This window comes from Notothenia rossii, assembly GCF_949606895.1.
Source record: "Notothenia rossii genome assembly, chromosome: 8".
NCBI classification, from domain to species: Eukaryota; Metazoa; Chordata; class Actinopteri; order Perciformes; family Nototheniidae; genus Notothenia; species Notothenia rossii.
In genome coordinates this window covers 59,286,282-59,308,760 of record NC_136906.1, presented here as the reverse complement: position 1 = coordinate 59,308,760, position 22,479 = coordinate 59,286,282, and the positions used below count along the sequence as shown (strand labels likewise).

Sequence of the window (22,479 nt, the reverse complement as noted above, 5' to 3'; positions counted from 1 at the left end):
GAATTTAACCTTATCTCCGGTAGAATTCTGATCAGGCATTAGCTCCGCCTCCTCTTTTTTTTTTATCAAGCTAAGGACCCAAGATCCACGTTTCTCTAACAGGGCTGCAAAACAGGGGTATGAGCAGTATGAGGCACGGCTACAATGGGTGAACTGTTTGGTATTTTAAGCAAACAACTTCACAGAGATGTTTTGTATAGGTATGGCCCTACAATATCTTTTTCCAATATAGCATAATAGGTCCACTTTAAATAATTCTCTTGTTTGTTTGAATGTTTTTCCTTTTTGTAAAGCACTTGCACTTGCCTTGTCTTACCTTAAACTGATCTTTCTTTTTCTGCATTTTTGTCAAAGGTGTGTCCGAAGCTGGAGGTCAAACCATGGGGCACGGAACCGGACCAACGATGAAGGTCATGTGCTTCAATCCAGGTAGTCGCCTGAAAGAAAAATCCCAAGATGCAGCTCTGAATCACTGACAAAGCTCCTTAAGGACCAACTTCATCCTTGCACTTTCACCTGTCCTCTTTGTGTGGAAATTGGATATATTTCCAAATCTCTGAATCGACTTGGCTGAGAAAATTACATTCCGTCCATTATCAACCTTAGATCTGCCTCATAAATTAAAAAAACCCCGGATATTGCGTTTCTCCGCTTAACTGTAAAATTATCTACGTGGAATATAACATTCATCAGATAAACCCTGGAGCTCAGCCAGATGTTATTATCACTTTGAGGATCTATCCCCAGTTTAAACGTCTTCTGGTACATCCTGTTACTCTCTACGATGAATCCCAACAGCCTGCCTGGTCATGTCTTCCTGCTTCTAAGCACCGTGCTGGGCCTGAGCGTAGGCTTGGAGTTTACTGGCTCTGAAGGTCAGTGGGCTCGCTACCTGCGCTGGGACGCCAGCTCCAGAAGTGACCTGACATTTCAGTTCAAGACTTCCGAACCAGAAGGCCTCATGATGTACTTTGACGACGGCGGCTACTGCGACTTCTTAGTTCTCGCCGTATCCGAGGGTAAGCTACAGCTTGGTATCAGCATTGACTGCGCGGAGACCACCATCACCTCGGACAAGATGGTCAACGACAGCCGCTGGCACTTCGCCGCCATCAACAGGCACAATTTGAGGACTGGCTTGGCCGTGGATGGCCACACCAAGACGGAAGACGTGCGGCCCCAGAGACGCTTCATGAAGATCGTTAGCGACCTCTTCCTGGGAGGGTTACCAGCGGACATCCGCACATCTGCCATCACCCTGCCCTCTGTCCGTGAGCTGCCACCGTTCAAGGGAATTATCACAGACCTTGTTTATGGAAGTAAGCTGCCAACGCTCATCAATAGTCAGAAGGTACGCTTGGAGATGATGGGCCTTTGCACGGAGAACCCCTGCGAGAATGGCGGGATCTGCTCGCTGGCAGATGGAGAAACCTACTGTGACTGCTCCAGAACGGGATATGTGGGTCGATACTGCACAGAAGGTAAGAGGGGCTGGCTCCAGAGCTTTCTGTGTCAAGCGCTGAATATTGATTTCCATCTGTAAAAAAAGAATTCACAGGGGTTCCTTACAAATATAAAACTGACCCGATGGCAGCTTTTGCCGAATGCCTCCAGGTAAAGACTTTCAAAAAATATTTTAACACCTCATATTTGCTTTTTTCACTAGAAGTTAAAAGATAAAAATCTTGAGCAGCTTTAAACATAATGTTTTTTGCTCCATCAAAAATCTCAAAACAGATTGCTGAATGAGATTTCCAAACTTTATTTATGAAACGCTTTGTAAAACGTGCATTGATTGCTATGTAGCATTTACTCAAGTTTACATGAAGCACAGGCAGCTATACTCATGTATTTGAATGTTGTAATGCCTCATACACAGGATATATAATCTGTATAGGCTGTTGCTCTCACAGCTTCTTTTGGAAAGTATTTCATGCAGGAGTTAAATTGGCGTTGATGTGCTCAGCGTTTCCTCTGCCTTCACAGTTATTACTTTTGATGAGAATACGGTGGATTAGCTGATATGACTGAAATTACAGCACTCGGTTCTCTTTTTCCCCATCAAATGTATTCAGCTCCTTCAAGGTGGTGCAGGGACCTGAAGGTACACACAGTTTGGATGAGAAATAACTTCAATCTATTTTTCCTCTGCTTCTGTGCCAAGGTCATCTCTTTTTTTGGGGAGTGTAATGATATGCAGCTCTTTCGACAATGTTCCTTTCTTCTCCACACCTTTAAAGACACAGGGATGCTAGTTTTTTTAGGCTAATATGTATGTATACTAAGAGGGACATTATGCAGAGTAAAAGTCTAATTTGCTTCCTTACATCTCCAGGAAATACATTGTTCTCCAAATACTTTTTTTTGTTGCTGGTCAAGGCCTACTTAATTTGAAAGCCTACATCTTTCAGAACATGCCATTTCTTATAGCCTTGGGCTCAATTTGACCAAGAGAATAACCCCGGTACTGCTTCTAGAAAACCAAAGAATACCCATTTCACTTTGATCTTACACGCCTTTTCTTCATGTGTTTGAACTGTAAAGAATAACCTTTTGTGTGAACAGACCCATGTCAAATTTCCTCCACTGCTGACCCACTTCCTGCCAAGTACACTGACATGGCTAAGGGATGACTCCATTTTGCCAAAGATCAGGGGAATGCTCACTGAATCCTATAGCGCTGTTTGCGAGCTATTTAAAACTGTGTCTGATACCCTTACGTGCTATGACATTTCATGCATTTAGAAATAAGCATCTTCAGATTTCCGTGCAGCGGTTTTGCTCTATTTAGTTTCGTAACGTGCCTCATGATTTGCTGCTCAAACGAAGCTGTTTGGAGCTTAAATCCCATTCTAGCCTGTGGCATTGTTCAGGACAGCACGCGATGTGCTGGTTGCAGAGCAGTCAAGCAGACGGACTGGACATGCCCCCCTTTCGCTTCATCCCATTTGCTCATTGCCTCTGTCGATGAAGGAGGGGGTGGAGGAGGAGGAGGTCTATTTGTCTCAGAGCTTCCTGAGAGCTGACAGGGGAGCTATGACATCCTCGTGTTAAAACAACCACGATTCTAGGAGTGCCATGTACTCAGCCAGACAGCTTGGACAGTGCAAGACACGGTCACATTTCAGCCTGGGGCAAAGCAAGTGTGACGAGTGCCTTCACCACAGGCCTGTTGTAACCTTCATTTGTACCCAGGAGGAAGAACCGACCCCCTGCCCACCTCCTTTCCCTCTCACACACACATCTACTGTATAGAGTGGTGCAGGAATGAGTCACAAAACCCAGAAATTAGTTTGCACTTTAGCATGATTGTTTCAAATTCAGTGCTTTTGGTCAGACACTTGAAATAAAGTCTGTGGATAACCAAGCTGAAGAAATGTTTTTGTTCTAAGAACTTGTGAATTTCTAAAGTTTATATCTCACTTAAAATGGCAGTTGTTAACACAAACTAAATGAGAATACTAAATGTCATCACCGCAAACATAAGTGCAATTGTGATGTACTTACATGTGATGTATGTCCATAGCCTAACGTTAGCTTTTTACTTCTGGCAATAGCATTTAGACTTAAAAATACAGTGGTGCTAATATGTGGAGTTTATTCTGCTGAAACAAACGTTATCATAAACGCGTTTGCCACAGATTAGATGTTCTGCAATATTTAAAAATCCAATGGAAAAACCCCATTGCTTTTTGTCGAGGAGCGCTTTTGATGCTAACTTCAGGGTTGGCCTACAGAAATAAGTCATCACCGCACCACTCTATCTGCACAACCATTTTCTTCTGTTCACAAGCTATAACAGAGCATCCCAGGAAGTCATATTAGCTTCCCAGCTGATCAGTCTGCTCTTCTCTGCCTCCCCATTAACTGATGTTGCTGATGTTGATTATGCCACAGAGACACTGAACCATAATTACGAGGATAATGAGAGTAGAGATGGCTCATTCGCCCAGAAAACGCCTGCACAAACAGTACTGAGACTGTCTATCGGCAAACTATCGCAGTTTCTTTTTTAATTGTTATGTCCACATGTCTGCAAGTGTCATAATACTTTGTTCAAGCAACCCTCTAGCATTTAATGTTTTCAGGGGATGTTCTCAATGATCTCTATTTGGTTGCAGTTAGGCGAACAGTTGCTCAGCACACCTGTGTTGTCGGCATACTGTAGATAAAGAGGTTTATTAATGAGCAATGAAAGCGATCTGTCAAACCTGTGAATATTCATACGTTACATTATCGTGTTGCATGGCCGCAGCAGCACATGCACACTAACATTTAGAGACGCGCACACGCACACATAGATACACAGTGCAACAAGCCCCGGAGCTGCTCGTTAAAACGGGCAGATGGCTGACTGACTGAGTGGACTGGGCCTTGGAAGCATTTCGCCAGCCGTGTTGCTAATGGTAGCCTGCTAGCCTACTGGCCTAGAAGGGAAATATGAGGAGTCGGCAGAATGAACATGTGAGATGAGGAAATGGGATGTGGATGCAGAATGGAGCATGTTTGTGCTAAAGGACATCCATCCCTACACTGGTTGCACATTTCTATTGTGCATGTGTTACATCACGGCATACAGTAGCTAGTTGCTGTGACATCATCAATTCAGTCCTGTCCCTCTTTTTTTTCTAACCATTATTTTTATACATTTACCACATAGATACACAACAATTCAACAAATAACGCACATGACAGAATTGCGAAAGCAAATAATTAAATACAAAGACATACACATCATAGAAATAATAATTTAAAAAATGAATATATTAAAAAATATAGTGACAATAATAATAATAAGAATAAATAATAATATCAAATACAAAAATATGTTCACAAAAATAAAGGTTACTTATTTTGTTATTCATTGCTTCAGACATATCATCAATAATAATTTTCTTTTAGAATATATATGATTTTCCCTGAGCCAATGGCCCGAGCTCGGCCTCATTACATGTTTTCCAACAAGACGCTTAGCATGGAGGAGGCACATTTGACGATAGGCAGAGTTGCATACATTCCTAATATAAACAATTACGGTTGGAGTGGTAGTTGTATGCCTATCGTCCTGTCGACTCTCCGGTCCTGTCTCTTTAAGAGCCTCTTCCCAAACCCTCCATCTCGGATAGCAGCTTATAGCACCACAAACAGTCGGCCATAAAACACATGTTCAGCCTCCCCTCCCTGGTGGATCAGGATGTATATGTGTGACTAACTGTGTCAGGGCAACGAGCTGAAATTAGACACCACTCAACACTCGCTCTCCACACGTGTCCGCCATAGCAGGCAAACTGTTCAGTCATCTTTAATATCAACTTGATTCGGACCCTGTTATTAACTGTCCAAATACCAGTTTCTTTTATGGTGATGATCTGGATACCCTCATTCGGTTCAATTAAATTAACTGGGGTGACATTATGAAGTCTCCCGAATACCTTTGGGTTTTCTACTTACAATGAGTTATGCATAAGGTCAAGGTTATTAAGAGGATTGTTTAATGAATATGTAAAAGAATCTCCCGTTTCCACATCCTGCATTCCTAATGAACACTTTAATGCCCCATCTGCTAAAAACATATTCACTGGTTTGATGGAAGGCTAGTAATTGAAGGCGAGGGCAAGCAAACTGTTAAGCAAGTGCTAAAATGGTGCCTTCAGGCTTAGCTTTGGGGATTAATAAACAGACATGGAAATGACAGTTACAATAATCTTACCATAAAAAGTAGGTCAGGGGGGAAAAAAATGGAAAAAATGGTGCAGGGACTTGCCTGATTCCAGTGCAGAGGGCATTTGTGTCTAGTGCCCAAGCTGAAAATGATGTTTGGATTTGAGTGGTGAAGCTGCTGGTAAAATAGAGCAGGGGATTACGCTCGGACCACATGTCCACAGCGGCACATTGGCTTGTTCTGGGTGCTGTCGCATCAAGGGAAAGGGCTTTATCTACATGGGGAAAGTGAGCGCTTAACACGCAGACAGGCACACTTATAGAGCATTTGCAAAGTCAGAACAAAACACTTCATGAGAGGGCATACATTGAGGGGTACTCATGCATTCTCGAGTGCTGGAGCTGCGCCGCTGTCCATCAGCTGGCCACTAGCTCCCCTTCCCCCCCTCTTCCATGCTTCGTCCTTCCCTTGCCTCTCCCAATGTCATCCTATTCTTATGGGAGAAGTAGCAGCCATTTTAGACTCCCCAAAGGAGACCTTGCCTCTCCTTCACCGACTCCTTCTGCAGTATTGTCTCTATGCGCCTCCTCTCAAATGGTATTTATGTCCTCGGTTGAGTTAATCCTAAAATGTTCCAAGGACTAAATGCTTTAGGATAGGAAAACCATTCATATCCAGTGGTGGAATACAGGCCAAGCCTCTTTGAAGCCTGCAGAGATCAAAACAGTCAAATCATATCAGATATTCTGTATTAAGACAGACAATTGAGCGATCTAACGTAGTCCATATTGATTAAGATATATTTTTTAAATGTATCGGTCCTCAATGTTTTAGAGTGCAATATCCAAATCGCAAGTAAAGGTAAAACAATATTTAAAAATATTATTTGTTAAATATTGTGGTATAGCCTACAACCTTTATTCTAAAGACTAGACCTTAAACAAATAATTAAATAAATCCTTGTTTTGAACAGATGCTCTTCCCACCAAGCATCCCACCATTTTTAACATATTCATAACAAATAATGTGAATATTGTTTACAAAAAATATCATTCCCTCATACAACACTGCAAATCGAAAAGCAATATATTTCAAAACAAATGGAAAGTGATTTTTTTGCAAAATCGTGAAGCCCTAGCCTCTATTAAATAATAATATATTAATATTCATTTCAGGCTACAGCTCCAGGTTTGAAACTAAGGTCGGATGCTGGGTAAAAAAACTCCTAACTACCACTGAGTCAGAGTGCACACAGTGATCTTTGATGTGGCCTAAATCAGACATGTTTGATAACCACAAGGTGTCATCCACGGGTGAGATCCTGCTGAGCATGTTTGCCGCGAGGGATGAAATGTAATGTGTGGCTTATTTGATCTTTTCACACTATGGCCATTTTTGTGTTGCCACGCCATGCTGTGATCTTCAGAAATCCAACAGTGAGTATTCCCCTGAGAAACCCCATGTGGAATTTGGGTCAGCAGTGCAACAAAGAAGATTGAGTGTATGGGTTAAAGGCACAAAAAAGATGGAGGAGAAGGATATGGGTCTGTTTGAAGGAGCATCCACAAACCTCACAACACCATAAATCCTCCTGGATTCATGTCTTCCTTTGAATGTGTGTGAGGCACTCTGTGTGATACAAGTAGCAGAATATTATGTCACTAACAATATTCAAAAATGTGAAAGAGTGGAATATGTCAATCTGATTCCCTGAGAGGACGGGACAGATGCAATGTGTACGTGTTTCTCTCCACAGGGATTAAGTGGTTATCTCTGATCAGGCATGTCAAGGGGCACCTCTTTGGTCCTTACATGTAGCACAATGCTTAGAAGTGTGTTTTGCATGATAGATCCACATGCAAACGAAGCTGGTGTGTGTTGCTAATTTAGGACTTTTTCTCTTCTTTCTCTCTTTTCCTGATTCACAGCAGTCCAGAGAAAACCAGGTGAGTCTCAAGAAAGAGTAGTTATGTGAAATGGTACCAAATGTTCATTTCTTTTATAAGTGTAATCTAAAATATGTTTATGCATTAAGGCAGACAGGCTTGTACAAGTAACCCAGTTATGTAATTTCTAATTGACATGTATTCAGTTAACAACCTGCAGAGCTACTTGATATTCACATACTGTGCTGCTCTCTTTATTAGTTATTTGTCTGTTTCTAGAGAAAGCTTTTTACATGCACTTGGGAAAGCTTTGACCTTTAGTGTGATGATTTAGCCATGGTTTGCCATTAAAGCAAAGCATGCATAATGACAATACAACTGCAGTATTGGCGTGTTACTCTGAACATTTTCTCTCTGTGCCTCTCTGAAATTCTCTCCTCAAGGCCTCGCACACCTGAAGTCAGAGCAAGGTATTCTGTCCTTATGGTTGTTTGTGTTTTTGTTGACTCGCTGCCTGGCTTGGTATTTTGGCTTTATGTGACGCTATGTGCCTTTGCTACCTGTCCGTGTGCATTTGTGTGTTGCAATACTCCCATTGTTGCTGCAGAGAAGTGGGAGGGTTTGTGTGCGTTGCATGGCATGTTCCTCACCTCACCTTCGTCTCTCTTTAGGCGTCTCCTCACCCTCGTTTCACCCAGTTTTCTGTGTATTACATAATTTTGTACTGTTCCACAGCTAACATGCAGTGACACACTCCACTGTTCCAGCTCGACCTCTGCAGCGACAGAGTAGGGGAGGGGGGAGGATGAGAAGCAGGAGGGAGGATAAGGAAATCACTGCAATGAGGGGAGACAGCTTAGAGGAAAACTAATGGGAAATATAGAGAAAATAAGGAACAAAAAGTCTCACAGTACGGTAAGGTATATGTGGAAGAAATAGCTTAGTATCCCTAGAGTTATATCATATTGGACAATATCTACACCCTGTGCCAACATAGAAAGTAGTGTTGTAAAGGATGAAGTAGGGCTGCTCGATTATGGCAAAAATCATAATCTCGATTATTTGTGTCAATAATTGATATCACGATTATTAAAAATGATTATCCATTTACTTTGAAAACATCCATTTATTGAAAAAAAATATTTGAACAGTATGTTTTTAACAGTTGATTACCCTGAACTGTAAGTATAATTCAACTGAAAAACCAAAACAAATTAAAATAATAATCATTTTATTTCGATTACGTTGTTTTCGTAATCTTTGCAAGCCAAAATCGTAATTGCGATTAAAAAAATAAGATTAATTGAGCAGCCCTAGGATGAAGGTATTTAGAAGGTTTGGGGGATTGATGCAAGCCCCCAATAAGTGATTTTGGGCCTAAAAAGACCCTCCTATTGAGTAACATTAGGTAGGCGATCATCTGTAAGCCGGCCTATCAACTTCATATTACAAACACGTGCCTTTTATTAAAAAAAATCTTAAAGTTATCAAATGTGCTAGAAGCCAAATCTAGAGATCACTGGCTTTGACTGAGCAAATTGGAGGCGGGGCTTAAGGAACATGAAAGAAGTCATGCTCTATTGGCCAAGATTTGAGGGTTTTGTACGCAAAACTGAGCCACTTTCATTGGAATGAACCGGGCCCCCCATCTACCTCTGTATGCACTTATATTTATAAATCCAGGTATAGATAGACACAACAGCATTTATTTTATATCGTTACCATTTTGCCCGGAAATTGTTCAATTAGTTTTAATTTTCGAACTTGACTAACCTTAAACCGTCTTGACAGTGCTGACCTTTTGATTAGGGTTCCACATTTTAGAAAGCTATTTTATTAGCTTTGGTTTAAACCTTTTTCCTCATGACCTTATATCGCCTCCTCTGAATACCAAGCAAGGTCAAATGAGCCTTTCTCTTTGTGCCAACAAAACTAGCCACGACCAATAGTGGCCTCACTTTCAAAGACTCACCAAGCATCAAATCCCTCTCATCTTAAAGGTGGTGCTTTGCCTCTTTCTGGTGTGACCTTAGATAAAGATGAGGAAATGAGCTGTAAACTGTCAATTGTAAGTTGTGTGCTGCTTGCTTACTCTTCTTCCATTTCTCTACCATTTGCATGATTGTCAACATTTTGCATGAAAGTGTCATTTAGCAGTGTCTGGTAGTATAACAATAGCTTATCCCCACTTTTTGCTGTCTTTCTCTTGGTGCTCTGCGCGGGATGACACTTCCCTCTTTTATCCTCCTCGGATCCTTTCACCTCTCCGAAAACCTGTAGGTAGAAACAAAGGTACAGCAATCCCTATGTTCCCCTTTCTGTTCTCTTACCTGCACTGCAGGAGCAGTGTGTGTGTGTATGTGTGTGAAACTTGCGCTTGTGCTGCCACTGGTTAATCATTAATTATGTGTGTTCATTAAATGTGTGCATATGCTCGTCTGCGTGTTCGAGAGGGAAAGCTGAAATGAGGGGGGCTCTGGTGCTTTCCAGCTAGCGAGCGCCCACACGTACTGTTGCATGAAGGATGAGCGATTGAGTGGAGATGAAAAATAAATACGGTGTCATCGCTGGAGACTAAGTGATTATCGCTTGATTATCGCTGTTTAACACAAAGAAATGAGAGTGAAGTGGATGGATTATTCATCGTCTCTGCTAACTGTGAATATGAATGTGAAGATACATGGTGTTGTGGGTACACATACAAGCATATGTGTGTGTGTGTGTGTGTGTGTGTGTGTGTGTGTGTGTGTGTCCAAGTGCTTAATTGGATGTGACAGTTCTGTGTCTGCTGAAAAGGAGCTGATCGGTGAATTTGACCCGACATTTGGCTTTCATTTGAATGAGGTCATAGCAGTGGCCTTTGTATATTGCAATCGTGCAAAGAATGGCCTCATTATTCATTTATCAAAGCCATGCGATACAGTATGTAGTAGTTGTGTGTGTGGTCATGCTGGTTGTATGTGTGTCAGCTGGATGGAGGAAAAATGTGAATTATGATCATCCGTTTTGATTGGTATCAGTTTAATTGACTGAAACGTGAACACAATGTGACTTTGTGTGTGTGTGTGTGTGTGTGTGTGTGTGTGTGTGTGTGTGTGTGTGTGTGTGTGTGTGTGTGTATGTGAGAGTTACCTGATGGGACTGTTTTCTTAGCCCCGCCCCCTTAGTTAATGACAACAAGGCAGATTTACTACTCAAAATTGTAGGTGGTTTTGTTTTTGGTTCGGGTATTTGTTGTCTCACTATTTCGGAAAACGACTGGCTTGATTTTATGAAATTTGGCGTTAGACTGTAGCATGGTGCAAAAAAGAACCCATTATGTATTGGGGTGGTCAGAATCACAGTGCGCATACACATTATTTTCTGTGATTGGGCATTTGGCGTTGTCAGGAGGTTTCTGCTCTCTTAGTGCCCTTCTGGTTTTAAATAAGCAATCGTTCATTTTACTCTCTGAAATGACAAATGTTCTTGGCAGATTTGATCAGCGCAAGTTAATTAAGCATTAAACATTGGCTGCTGCATATGAGTGAAAAGCTGTCTCTGGCTCAGATCTTTATGTTTGCAAATGACTAGTCCTTTTTCAAATGAGTCGTGTAACTGGGGACCTAATTATGCACTTGATGGCTTCATATATGGCATGACTGAAGATAAAGCTGTTTCAGACACAAACTGACGTAGTTTCATGTGATCCATTCACTTGGAAGTCATTCTGGGTTACCATGGTAGGTTGTAAGATAGTAAGCCGGACATGCTAACGTGCCCTCCAAATCATCCCTCATGAGCACCAACTCTTCACGTGAGGAAATCCAAAGCTTGACAGATTTGACTTATTGAGGTTTCAGAAACTGTTATTGGACAATTTCTCAGCAACTTTTGATTTAAATGTGATGTGAGTTACCTGTTTTCAATACTCTGAACAATTGGCTCTGTAAAACAACTTGCACTGTATAAAGCATGTGAATGGGGTTGAATCAAAAACAGAATCCCCTTGCCCTTCATCAGCATATGAGGTAGTAGGCCGATCAGTGTGTAGTCAGCAGTCCCAGGGTGACGCCATAGAGTGGTGCAGTGAGGAGTCCTAAAACCCGGAAGTGAGTTAGCATTTTACCACTTCCGGTTCCCTCGTCTCAGAGTCGATGGGATTTCTCCTGAGGATTTTGGGAAATAAGGTCTGTGGTTGACACAAATTTAAGAGACAGATCACGTTTTGTTCTACGACATTAAATACATCAGCAGTGACCCCACTGGTGATTCTTGAAGAGTTTACGCGTCTGAAAAACTATGGTTGTTAACAAGTGGCTGAATAGGTCTACAGAAGTTGTCGAGGACGTTGTACGTCATTACACTGAACACGTAAACACTCCTGTGTTAAGTTTGTGTGCCCCTGTTCTGCTTGAAAGCAAGTACCTGCGCTCTTGCAAACTGTTAAAACAAAAGTAGGGTAGACATGTGGATATTATCCAGCTGAACAAAACGTGCTTTCATCAAATAGCTTCGTTTTCCACAGGTCTTATTTCGAGCTATTATCCAAAATCCTATGGAGAAATCCCATTGCTTTTTTGTAGAGGGAACCCATGCGCAGCTTACTTCCGGGTAAATACGTCATCCCTGCACCACTCTATTGTTTGCAATGTTGCATAAGCACAGCTCTGTCCTTTTTTGTGTAGAGTCCATTGGGGTTTCCTCTGTGTGTCCCAGTTTCCTCTAACTGTCCAAGGACAAGCAAATCAGAGGACTGGGGACACCTATGGGGAATACCCATTAGTGTAATTGTGAATGTTTGTCTCTATACAGTACCTGTATTAAAACACGACGATCATCCCTGAGAAGGTACAATTGCTTTATTGCTGAGCTTCAGCCACCCTTATTGGCTGTGGCTCAACAATAAAGCAATTAACAGTCTTTTACCAATATTATAAATTCTCGTAGGGTCAGTGGTCCGATCTTCAACCACTATCACCTTGGTCAAGATACTGAACTCCCAAAGACAAGTCCAGTTAAAGAGTGATTCTAAAAGACAAATTCATGTAACCAATATTCAGGTTTCATACATTTTAACATGACTTTTGTATTGAGGAACACTTTAAATCATGTTTAAAATAAGATTGCCTTCAGCAGCTCCCTTTGCCATTAGATTCATGTCCGTGCAATCGTGTCTATTTTCTGTAAATGGCACGGTGGTCAGAGGGCACAGGAAGTAGAACAGACTTGAGAATAGACCTGAGAAGAGAGACTGAATAGAGTTGAGGACGGGGCTGAAGGCAAAATAGAGAGAGACAGGCAGAAGAGGAAGGATACATTGCTGCAGATGTGGGGTTACCGTTGCGAGGTCATGTATATCTGATGAGAAATATGGAGCACATTGTCACTCCTGTACTCAAATCTGGGGTTGATGCCCGCACGAACCCACAGGCATTAGTCGAGAAAGTTTCAGTCCCTCGCAGTCGGCCAGGCCCCCCGATTGTTCTTGGCTCAGAGAGGCTACTTTTTTTGATGCATAGCTTTGATGAACAGTAGCAAACTTTTTATATGCCATGGCAGTGGACCGAGGACTGTGCTCTAGATAGCAACATTGCCCCAGTTGGGAACTTTATACATCTAAACCTGCGGATATGTACAGTTTATTAGACCCTTTTATTAGATGTATTTTCGTGATAACTTGTTCAGATCGTTGCAAATTGAGCAATTTTATTCTCTGAATATGGCCTATTCTTTGCTTTGGGGAAGAATAACACAGCAACAGATGACAAGGCAGTCTTTATGTGAAGTAAATGTAGTGAGACAATAAAAAAAAAAACATTTACAGATGACAATATCGAATGTGATCATCTGTGTAATCCTGATGATTAGATCTGATCACAGAGGCTTGCAATTATGTGTGCTATCATTGTGTTAAGAATTGATGTATGCATATAGTTCCGTGAAAGCAGTGGAAGACATGAGCTGTTGAATGAACCCCATCCAGACGTGATGTATTGTGTGGATCATATTCCAGGTTTCCAGTATCACGTTGAAAACAAGGCTCATTTCCTTCTCTGCGTTGAACTATGCAATATAAACACATTCCCAGTATTCCCTTGTTGGTACAGTAAGTGTTTGCCAAGGTAGTGTGGGTGGTTATTAGCATATTTAAAATGACCTTTTTACAAATATTGTATTCAAAGCAATTAACTAAGCTTTCTACTGCTACGACTGTCTTCCAAAGCACAGATCCACAGCAATTCCATTTGCTGTTAGCGTTGGTCAAACAAAGAAGCAAAACAATGTCTTACCACGATGCACAAATCATAAAAAGCCCATATTGCTCACTGACTATGACATCATTACTTTCTCCCAAATGTCCAATCATTGACGTGCTTCCGTTGGACAGCTGGATCAGGGAAGGACAATTTAGCCCAAGGTCAAAGATGATAGTTTCAATCTACAGCCTCTGGGTCTTGCTGCCAGCATCACCAAGTAGCTTTAATCCGAGCACACAAACACCCAAGACAAAGAGTCGACATATTGGTTATACCGTCCAATAATGAAAGTCAGTTTTATGGTACCATGCAAGAAAGATTCCGTCCCTATATTAGCACGTTACCCTAGATACCCAACGTTTTTCTCTATTTTAACGAAACAGACTCCGCGGTTGACAGAGAAACCGAAATGCAGTTACTTTGGACATAACTTGGCATTGCGGGTGAGTCCACTTTAGAGAGCAGTTAGAGTGTGAGGGAGGAAGGACATAAGGGAGGGGAGTGAGGAGTTCTGCCTGAGTCTAATCCCCCCTGCATGAAGGCTTAGGACTGAGAACTTACTCTCTACTTCTGGAGTCACTCTCCCTAATTATCCCCTCAAAGTGAAGCCGGAAAGTTCACAGAGAGAATTTTGGTTGCTTTCTGCCTCGGTCACACTCTCTTTCCCCCCCCCCCCCTTTCTCTCACTATATATACACACTGTATATTCTCCCCTATTCTCTCTTAGTGGCCCTTCCTGCCTTTGTCGGACCCTATTCATCTCTGTCTACCTCAGTATTCCAGTTCTTCTTACTTTCTCCACCTTTCTCTTTCTTGTGTTTCTTCAGTTCAAAGTATTGTGGACATCGTGAGCCTCACATCACAGTCTGGCTCACGCTGGTGCTTACTGCCTGTCCACAGATACTGCCAGGCTTCTGCGGGATTTATGTGCAGCGTCGTCCATCCTCCTCTGAGTCTTTCCCTTAGGTTGCCGGACATTGCCAGTACTAAAGAAGAGTTATTGCAATGACTTTTTAGCACTTTCTATTGTGTTTACACAAGTTTAAGACAGTTGTCTCCACTCTGCAATAGTGATTGCTCATATATTATTTAGACTTAATAACAGAACGTTTTATTCGAAAGAAAGATACAAGTTCCAACAGAACAAATACACTGCAGTTTGTTTTTAGGAGCATCAAGTAGTGTCACATTATTTGGGGAGCAATTTAATTAAACTGGCTCCTTTCAATAGAGCTGTTATGTGTCAAAAGTTGGAAATCACCTAATGGCATACAATGATGGGTTCCAACCCCTTATGATGCCTGTTTTGAAGAAAGTCCCACGCTCTGAGTCTGAATTGCACTTTGGTGACTCATTGAATCATTTGCATTCTTTTGATGACTGTTTGAACAAAAGAAGATTGCAATTATTGCTATTTGTCATTTATTTGACTCAGTGGCGCATGTGCAAGAACAAAAGTGAACACCACCAATTGTATTCACCAACGTCTGCTAATAGGTCTTTGGGGCGTATAACTGACATTTGAAAACACTTTTTGATTAAGTCTGATAAATGTCCTCAAATGAGATGCATAGGGTCATTGCCTGCTGGAGAGGAAGACAATAAGTCTGTCGTTTTAGAGAAAGACGAAAGCTAAGAAGACCACTGACTCATCTGGGATTTAGGCTTCCAGATGAATGCTAGGTTAGCACCTGCTAGCATAAGAAACCCAAAATCTATAACCAATCTGTTATTGGTCTAGTTGCATGGTGGGTAACGAAGAGTGCAGGTTTTGAATAGAGAGAGGAGAATCCATTGAATAGAAAATATTTGGTTCTGTAGCATCGAATCAGACACTGTTTCAGAAGCTGTCTTTAATTCATTGTTCCCACATAGTCTTACTAGTATCAAAGTGCCCTATAGATTTATTTTTAGCTTATCAATTCTGTCCAGATTTAGCTTTTTACGAGAAAATAAATGTTCTCCACCTGGTAGAGTATTTACATTTCAATCAACCCACATTCATTGTAATAGCTATATTCCATAGTCTATTGCTGACAGAATATTGATGCTAATGGGAACACTTCTGGGGGTATCCCAAAATGTTTTTTTTGTCTACAAGTGAATTGTTTTCTGACAATTCACAGTTAATGTACTCCTCAAAAGAATAGAATAATATTCAAATGTCTCACCATCACTTCAAGCATCTCCAGTATGTAGTTATTACCCTACTGACCCATGACTGCATGTTGCGAAATTAAGCATTTGTCTCCTTCATTATCTTTTCTGTAAAGCATGTGTGACCTGCCCCACCGGGGAGGGGGGGGGGGCTGCGATAATAAAAGGGGGGTTAGGATACTTAACGCTAACCTGGGTTCCCCAATACGAACCCTTAGGACAAGTCACGCAGATAAGAATAAAAGGATGGACAGGGACGCGGCCTCAAGTTCAAATGTTTACAAAAGTTTATTATATAAATAATCAGATAAAAGTTCAGTATTAGAAAATGCAGATTAAAACTTATCCAGCTTTCCCAGTCGACACACCTAAGTCCCACAATTTGAAGGCTGGCTCTGACAAGGAGAGAATAACTAGAAGAATTACAATATCACACATATAGTGATAGTTAAAAAGTGCCCAGCAAACCACATGCTCCACTCCACAGTATGGCCAGGATCGTCACTGAGGAAGTATAAGCACAGACACAGTATTAGACCTTGTGGGACAGGGTGGGTCGTTACAAGGAGGGTGCTGTAGCTTTAAAGATTGAAATCACTAGTTTGTACAGAATACAACAAACTAGTCAATAAGCAAAACATAGAAGGCAGGCAAATCAATACTTAGGCAACAAATAGCCTGTAGGCATGGTAAAATACAGCTAAAACCTAAGATCAAGAAAAGGAAAGGCAAAACGGTAGTAAACTAATCCTAAAATAATTGGAGAAAGGAGATTAGAAATTGTATAAAGACTTATATCAATGTCCTTCAATGTACATACAATTAATCTCCTACCTCGCAAAACGTACCTACTCAAATACAGTGGCAAGAAAAAGTATGTGAACCCTTTGGAACTTCCTGGATTTCTGCATAAATTGGTCATAAAATGTCTTCTGATCTTCATCTAAGTCACAACAATAGACAAACACAGTCTGCTTAAGCTAAAACCACACAAACAATATGTTTTTATGTTTTTATTGAACACACCATGTAAAGATTCACAGTGCAGGGTGGAAAAAGTATGTGAACCCTTGGATTTAATAACTGGTTGACCCTCCTTTGACAGCAATAACCTCAACCAAACGTTTCCTATAGTTGCATATCAGACCTGCACAACGGTCAGGAGGAGTTTTGGACCATTCCTCTTTGCAAAACTGTTTCAATTCAGCAATATTCTTGGGATGTCTGGTGTGAATCGCTCTCTTGAGGTCATGCCACAGCATCTCAATTGGGTTGAGATCAGGACTCTGACTGGGCCACTCCAGAAGGCGTATTTTCTTCTGTTGAAGCCATTCTGTTGTTGATTTACTTCTGTGCTTTGGGTCGTTGTCCTGTTGCATCACCCATCTTCTGTTGAGCTTCAATTGGTGGACAGATGGCCTTAAGTTCTCCAGCAAAATGTCTTGATAAACTTGAGAATTCCTTTTTCCGTCGATGATGGCAATCTGTCCAGGCCCTGAGGCAGCAAAGCAGCCCCAAACCATGATGCTCCCTCCACCATACTTCACAGTTGGGATGAGGTTTTGATGTTGGTGTGCTGTGCCTTTTTTTCTCCACACACAGCATTTTGTGTTCCTTCCAAACAACTCAACTTTGGTTTCATCTGTCCACAGAATATTTTGCCAGTAGTGCTGTGGAACATCCAGGTGCTCTTTTTGCAAACTTCAAACGTGCAGATCTGGGGCCTCATTTATAAAAGGGATATACGCTCAAAGAAATTGCGTACGGCAGTTTCTACGCAATGTTTGCGATTTATAAAATACTAACTTGACGGGAAAACGTGCGGTCCTCCACGCAAACTCTAACCCATGCGTACGCACTAAGCACAAAAACGGGAGAGACGAGAAACTGCGACACCATTGGCAGAAGGAAGAATGGAGAGAAATAATACCATAAATAAAATGTTACCTCATTTATCATATATGAAGAATTCATTTTCAAACATTGATTAAAGCCAATCTTAAAATGATTTAACAAACGCCTGTTTGAGACTCCTCAGTGCACACAAAAACATAACTGGGAGAAATAAATAAATACGGATATGTTATTTAAAACCACCTCGAATATGTTGTGTTAATGTTATGAAATGTTTTCTCATAAATGATGCGGTAAGCAAGGCATTTCTATAGGTTGTAGATACGAGCATGGTTTTATATATGTTTAATACATGTTTAATCGTGTTTTATGCCGTTTGCCAAGACTTGATAAGTCGCTCGTAAAACACAGGAGGTATGGAAACTAAGAGCACCGTATGTGGTAAATTGTACAGTTAATATAACACAACACATTAGTTGTATTTCCTTTAACTGGTGGATATAGAGTTGCTGCGGAGGGGGGGGGGGGGGGGGGGTTGAGATGCACAGGCTGCAGTGGAGACGCTGCGCACAGCTGATCGACAGCTGGGACACAAACCGCCAAATACAAAAACATAATTCAGATCCAGTCGTCATGACTCCACTCCGGAGGGATCCCCCGATCATTTCTTACAGTTTCTCATCAAGGGAGCAGTGTGTTTGTTCACAGAACAAACACACTGCTTGAGGAAGGCTATGTGTATTTTTATCGTCATTAACCTTTTTCGGACCACTTATTTATTTATGTTGGTGACGATCCGACCTCCATGCTGCTACTCTGGTTCAAACTGCATCCACCAAACAATGTGATTTATCTCGACCTCCCCAAAATAACCCAAATCTGACACGATGTGAGATGGTTTTTTTAGCTGTTCTGTCGTCATTTCCTGCGATCTTCTCCATGCCGTCAGTCAAAATGAATGAATGAAAGGGCGTTTCTTTGACTATTTATAGGCAAACATGGGCGTTACGTGAAGCCCGCAAAAGCTGCACCGCATTTGGAGTCGGTTGTGATTTATAAAAAGGGAAACAGGCGTAGGAAGTGCCATACGCACTTTCCTCGCCGGTACGCAATGTTTGGTGAATCGGAAAGTGGCGGAAAATGTATGGACCTATTTTTCGGATTTCTAATATGTAAGCAACCTTCCCACGTCAATCCTACACACTGCGTTATACATGAGGCCTCAGAACACATTTTATGAGCAACTTATGCAGAAATCCAGGTAATTCCAAAGGGTTCACATACTTTTTTTTGCAACTGTATCACCTCACTGGACACCTCCTCAACGGTGATTCTCTACACAGTCTCTGCTGGGGCTGTCAAGAAGCCTGGCGTTTACAGGCCACATGTTAACAATTTAGTGGTACACTGAATGTTACAAGTCCTAACAGCAGCTTCACATACCTCGTATCTAGGGCGAATACACGCCTATCAGCCAGACAACGATGACCGGAACAAGAACACTCGTAATAGTCACAGCTGATTTGGGTGAGGTGTGAGTGGGCATTTAAAGTGTAGCGGGAGATGCTGAACTACGTACAGCTGCGGCGTTTTCCTTATATGGAAGGGCCAGCTGACTAAAGAAGGGGGGGATGTGTCTTAAAGGGGCAGTGGCGGCACAGCCACGTGAAGAAATGATCTGACAGCTAATCCAGAAAACAGTAGCGGCGGCTACACATGCGATAGGGCCTGGCAATGGATGTCATCAGGGGTTGGGGTTGTTTTCTCTCGATGCGGGGTTTCAGGGGGGGGAATGGGGGATGGAAACGGGTTTTCCTGTTATGCCTCAGACATTGGATTTCAGAGCACCAGCTGGCACTTTCTGGCCTTGGCACGCGTAGGTGGTGTTGTTGATAAACGACTATTAATGGCCAGACGCTCACCCTGGAATCGAATTTAACTTTGCCTCTCCTCATTACTCCGTCTGAAACTACAACACAATGCTGGAGGTGGATTTCAAAGTTGCTAAGAAATTGAGGTCAAATTGAATTCGGCCGTGACCGGCTGCTACACAAGCAGGCTGTGAATACCTCACCTGTGGGGTTCCCAATTGTTTCTGAAAGTATGCTCATTGGCTGGGGTAACAAAGACATCTATGGCTGCCAGGGCCTAAATTGTTCAGAATTATAACAAGCAATTGTGCCTGTGGTTCAAAGCTGAATTATTATTAAGGAATGAAGTAGATTTTGCCTTTTGGCTTATTGAGTCAGAGGGAGGTATCGATTGTTTTTTCTCTATTCATTTCTGTAGCGTGTTTTCCCTGATCTCTCTGCTTGGATCTATCTCTTTGCTGTGTCATTTCCTCGATTTATATCACACAATTGACTGTCATGATACATTCTGCTCCACCTTCCTCCGATGGGCTGAGATTTACACAGCATTGTTGGCTACAATTCTCACACAAACAAACCGATGCCAACCTGATTGTTGCTTATCTTTTCCTTCTTCTGTCTCTCTTGGCCCCTCTCCCTCTGCTCTCTCTATCTCTCTGCCGCTGACCTCTAGGATCAACCGAGCAAAACTGATTCCCACTTTTTCACGGATCATGAGTGCGTCAGCGGTTACGCAACAGGGAGAGGGAAGGAGAGAGAGGGAGGGAACATGTGAATATGTAACCGGCATATTTGTCCATCTTTATTTGCATTGCTGCTGATGACCAAAAGTAAAACGCATTCAGTCATGCCATTTCCTCGACAAAATACTTCTTATGTTTGCATGAAATATTCATCAAATTATCTTCATTGGATTTGTTGCAGAAAGGGATGCAAACTTAGACATTCCTACCTCCACGCTTTGTTGGAATTAAACGTGTATCATTTCATGGCTTACGAGTCAGGAAACCTGCCGCAAATGTGCCCCATTTCAAGTAGAATCAGTCAAAATTAGACATCACAATCCAATCAGATGATTCACACGAGGAGTAGTATACTGAGAGACCACAGAAGGCTGAAAACTCAGGAACGCCGTGTATTGTTTGTGGAGTGCCTGAGACCCTATGAGTAGGATTTATGCAAAGAACTAGGTTAAGATGTGGCTTGAAGGGCTGTATTCTGAGAGTCTAAGTATGAGCGCAAGAAGGCTTAGGAATAAGTGAGTGTGTGTGTGTGTGTGTGTGTGTGTGTGTGTGTGTGTGTGTGTGTGTGTGTGTGTGTGTGTGTGTGTGTGTGTGTGTGTGTGTGTGTGTGTGTGTGTGTGTGTGTGTGTGTGTGTGTGTGTGTGTGTGTGTGTGTGTGTGTGTGTGTGTGTGTGTGTGTGTGATTTTGCAGAGGGGTGACATGTGTAGATGTGATGGCTGCAGCCATGCAGAGATGTTCACACCAGGGAGAGAGTAAACAAACATGGCAGCAGAATGGTAAGAAATGCAGCCAGCACTGTTGGAGCACACTCTCTTGGCCTTTCTCTCTCCTAGTTTCTCCATCCATTTTTTACCTCTGTCATCGAGATGCATTTTTTTTAATTCAGTTTTTTTGCCTCTTGGTCTGCTAGAACAGTGGTTCTCAAATGGGGGTACGCGGACCCCTAGGGGTACGTTGGAGTACTGCAGGGGGTACGTGAGATTTATGTTATGTTAATGAAAAAAACAAACATAATCAATGCATTTACACAAACTACTAATAGTAGATGAACTACTTTATTCAAAGGTTAACAGTAATTCTGGATAATAAGATGGTAAAAGTAAACGGGGTGTATTATGCATATGTTTATATGAGGGGTCAAAATCCCATGCTCAGAAAATGCTCAAATATTTTTTTCTCTTCATTCCCCACACCCCAAAATAAATAAATATACAAATATACCAATTTTAGGAAAAGTAACGAAGTTTGAGCAGTGTGGGTTTTATATGAACAGAGTTACAAATATTTCAAAACGCGAAGTGTAATAACTGCAGTTTGCCTCCCTGTCAGAATGACAAAGTGAAGCTCAAGCCCATGTTTCTCACTACATTGTAAGTACAACTTATTAAAAAGATCAGTTCAATGCAACTAATGTCGTCTTAGTGTTATTGCATGATATTAAAATTGGTTTGCCATGAATTTAGTGATGGATTGTAAACATTTGAAATGTAGCATTTAAGTGTTTCTCAGTTACAATGTTGTTGTTTTAGTAAATCAGACACTGATGGTGCAGCGCTGTACTGTACCTCTTTATAGGCATTTTTTCCTTAACAAATTGTTTTTGCGCTGATCAGGGGGTACTTGGCTGCATTTTATTTTCAAAGGGGGCACATGATTGAAAAAAGTTTGGGAACCACTGTGCTAGAACATCTTTCTCCAGTAAGACATATGAGAATACTGCTACATTGTTTGTGATGTCAGCTTTTAACTGCAAAGTACAGACGCACTTTTGGTTTCCTTTGATCCTTTCATTGATCCTCCTTGATCTAATAGCTACAGATCAGGTGAAGTGATACAAATATCTTCACTTTTTTAAGGCCGACCCAGGCTTTAGCATTGCTTCCTCAACAAAAAGCAATGGGATTTTTTTTCTGTGGATTTCAGAGAATTGCAAAAAATAAGATCTTTAACAAACAAGTATTTATGATTATAACATGTTTTGTTCAAAATTTCCACATTTCGTGCGATTTCTTTCAGCGTAACTAAAATCGCCAAATATAACAAGCTAACCTAAGGCTATAAACAAA

The 22,479-nt window shown here is 41.6% G+C and overlaps 1 protein-coding gene across 2 annotated transcripts in view; it reads left to right on the top strand.

Annotated features, from left to right (window-relative positions):
• The window catches only part of nrxn3b (neurexin 3b), a 332,817-nt gene that overhangs the window by 4,231 nt on the left and 306,107 nt on the right, over nt 1–22,479 (top strand). The window contains exons 2-4 of one of the 2 annotated variants that reach the window (XM_079642410.1): nt 355–1,481; nt 7,591–7,608; nt 7,992–8,018. In XM_079642410.1, coding sequence (XP_079498536.1) covers nt 785–1,481; nt 7,591–7,608; nt 7,992–8,018 — 742 coding nt within the window. In that variant the 5' untranslated portion in view covers nt 355–784. The remainder of the gene's footprint in view (nt 1–354; nt 1,482–7,590; nt 7,609–7,991; nt 8,019–22,479) is intronic. The other variant, XM_079642411.1, reaches the window with a different exon arrangement.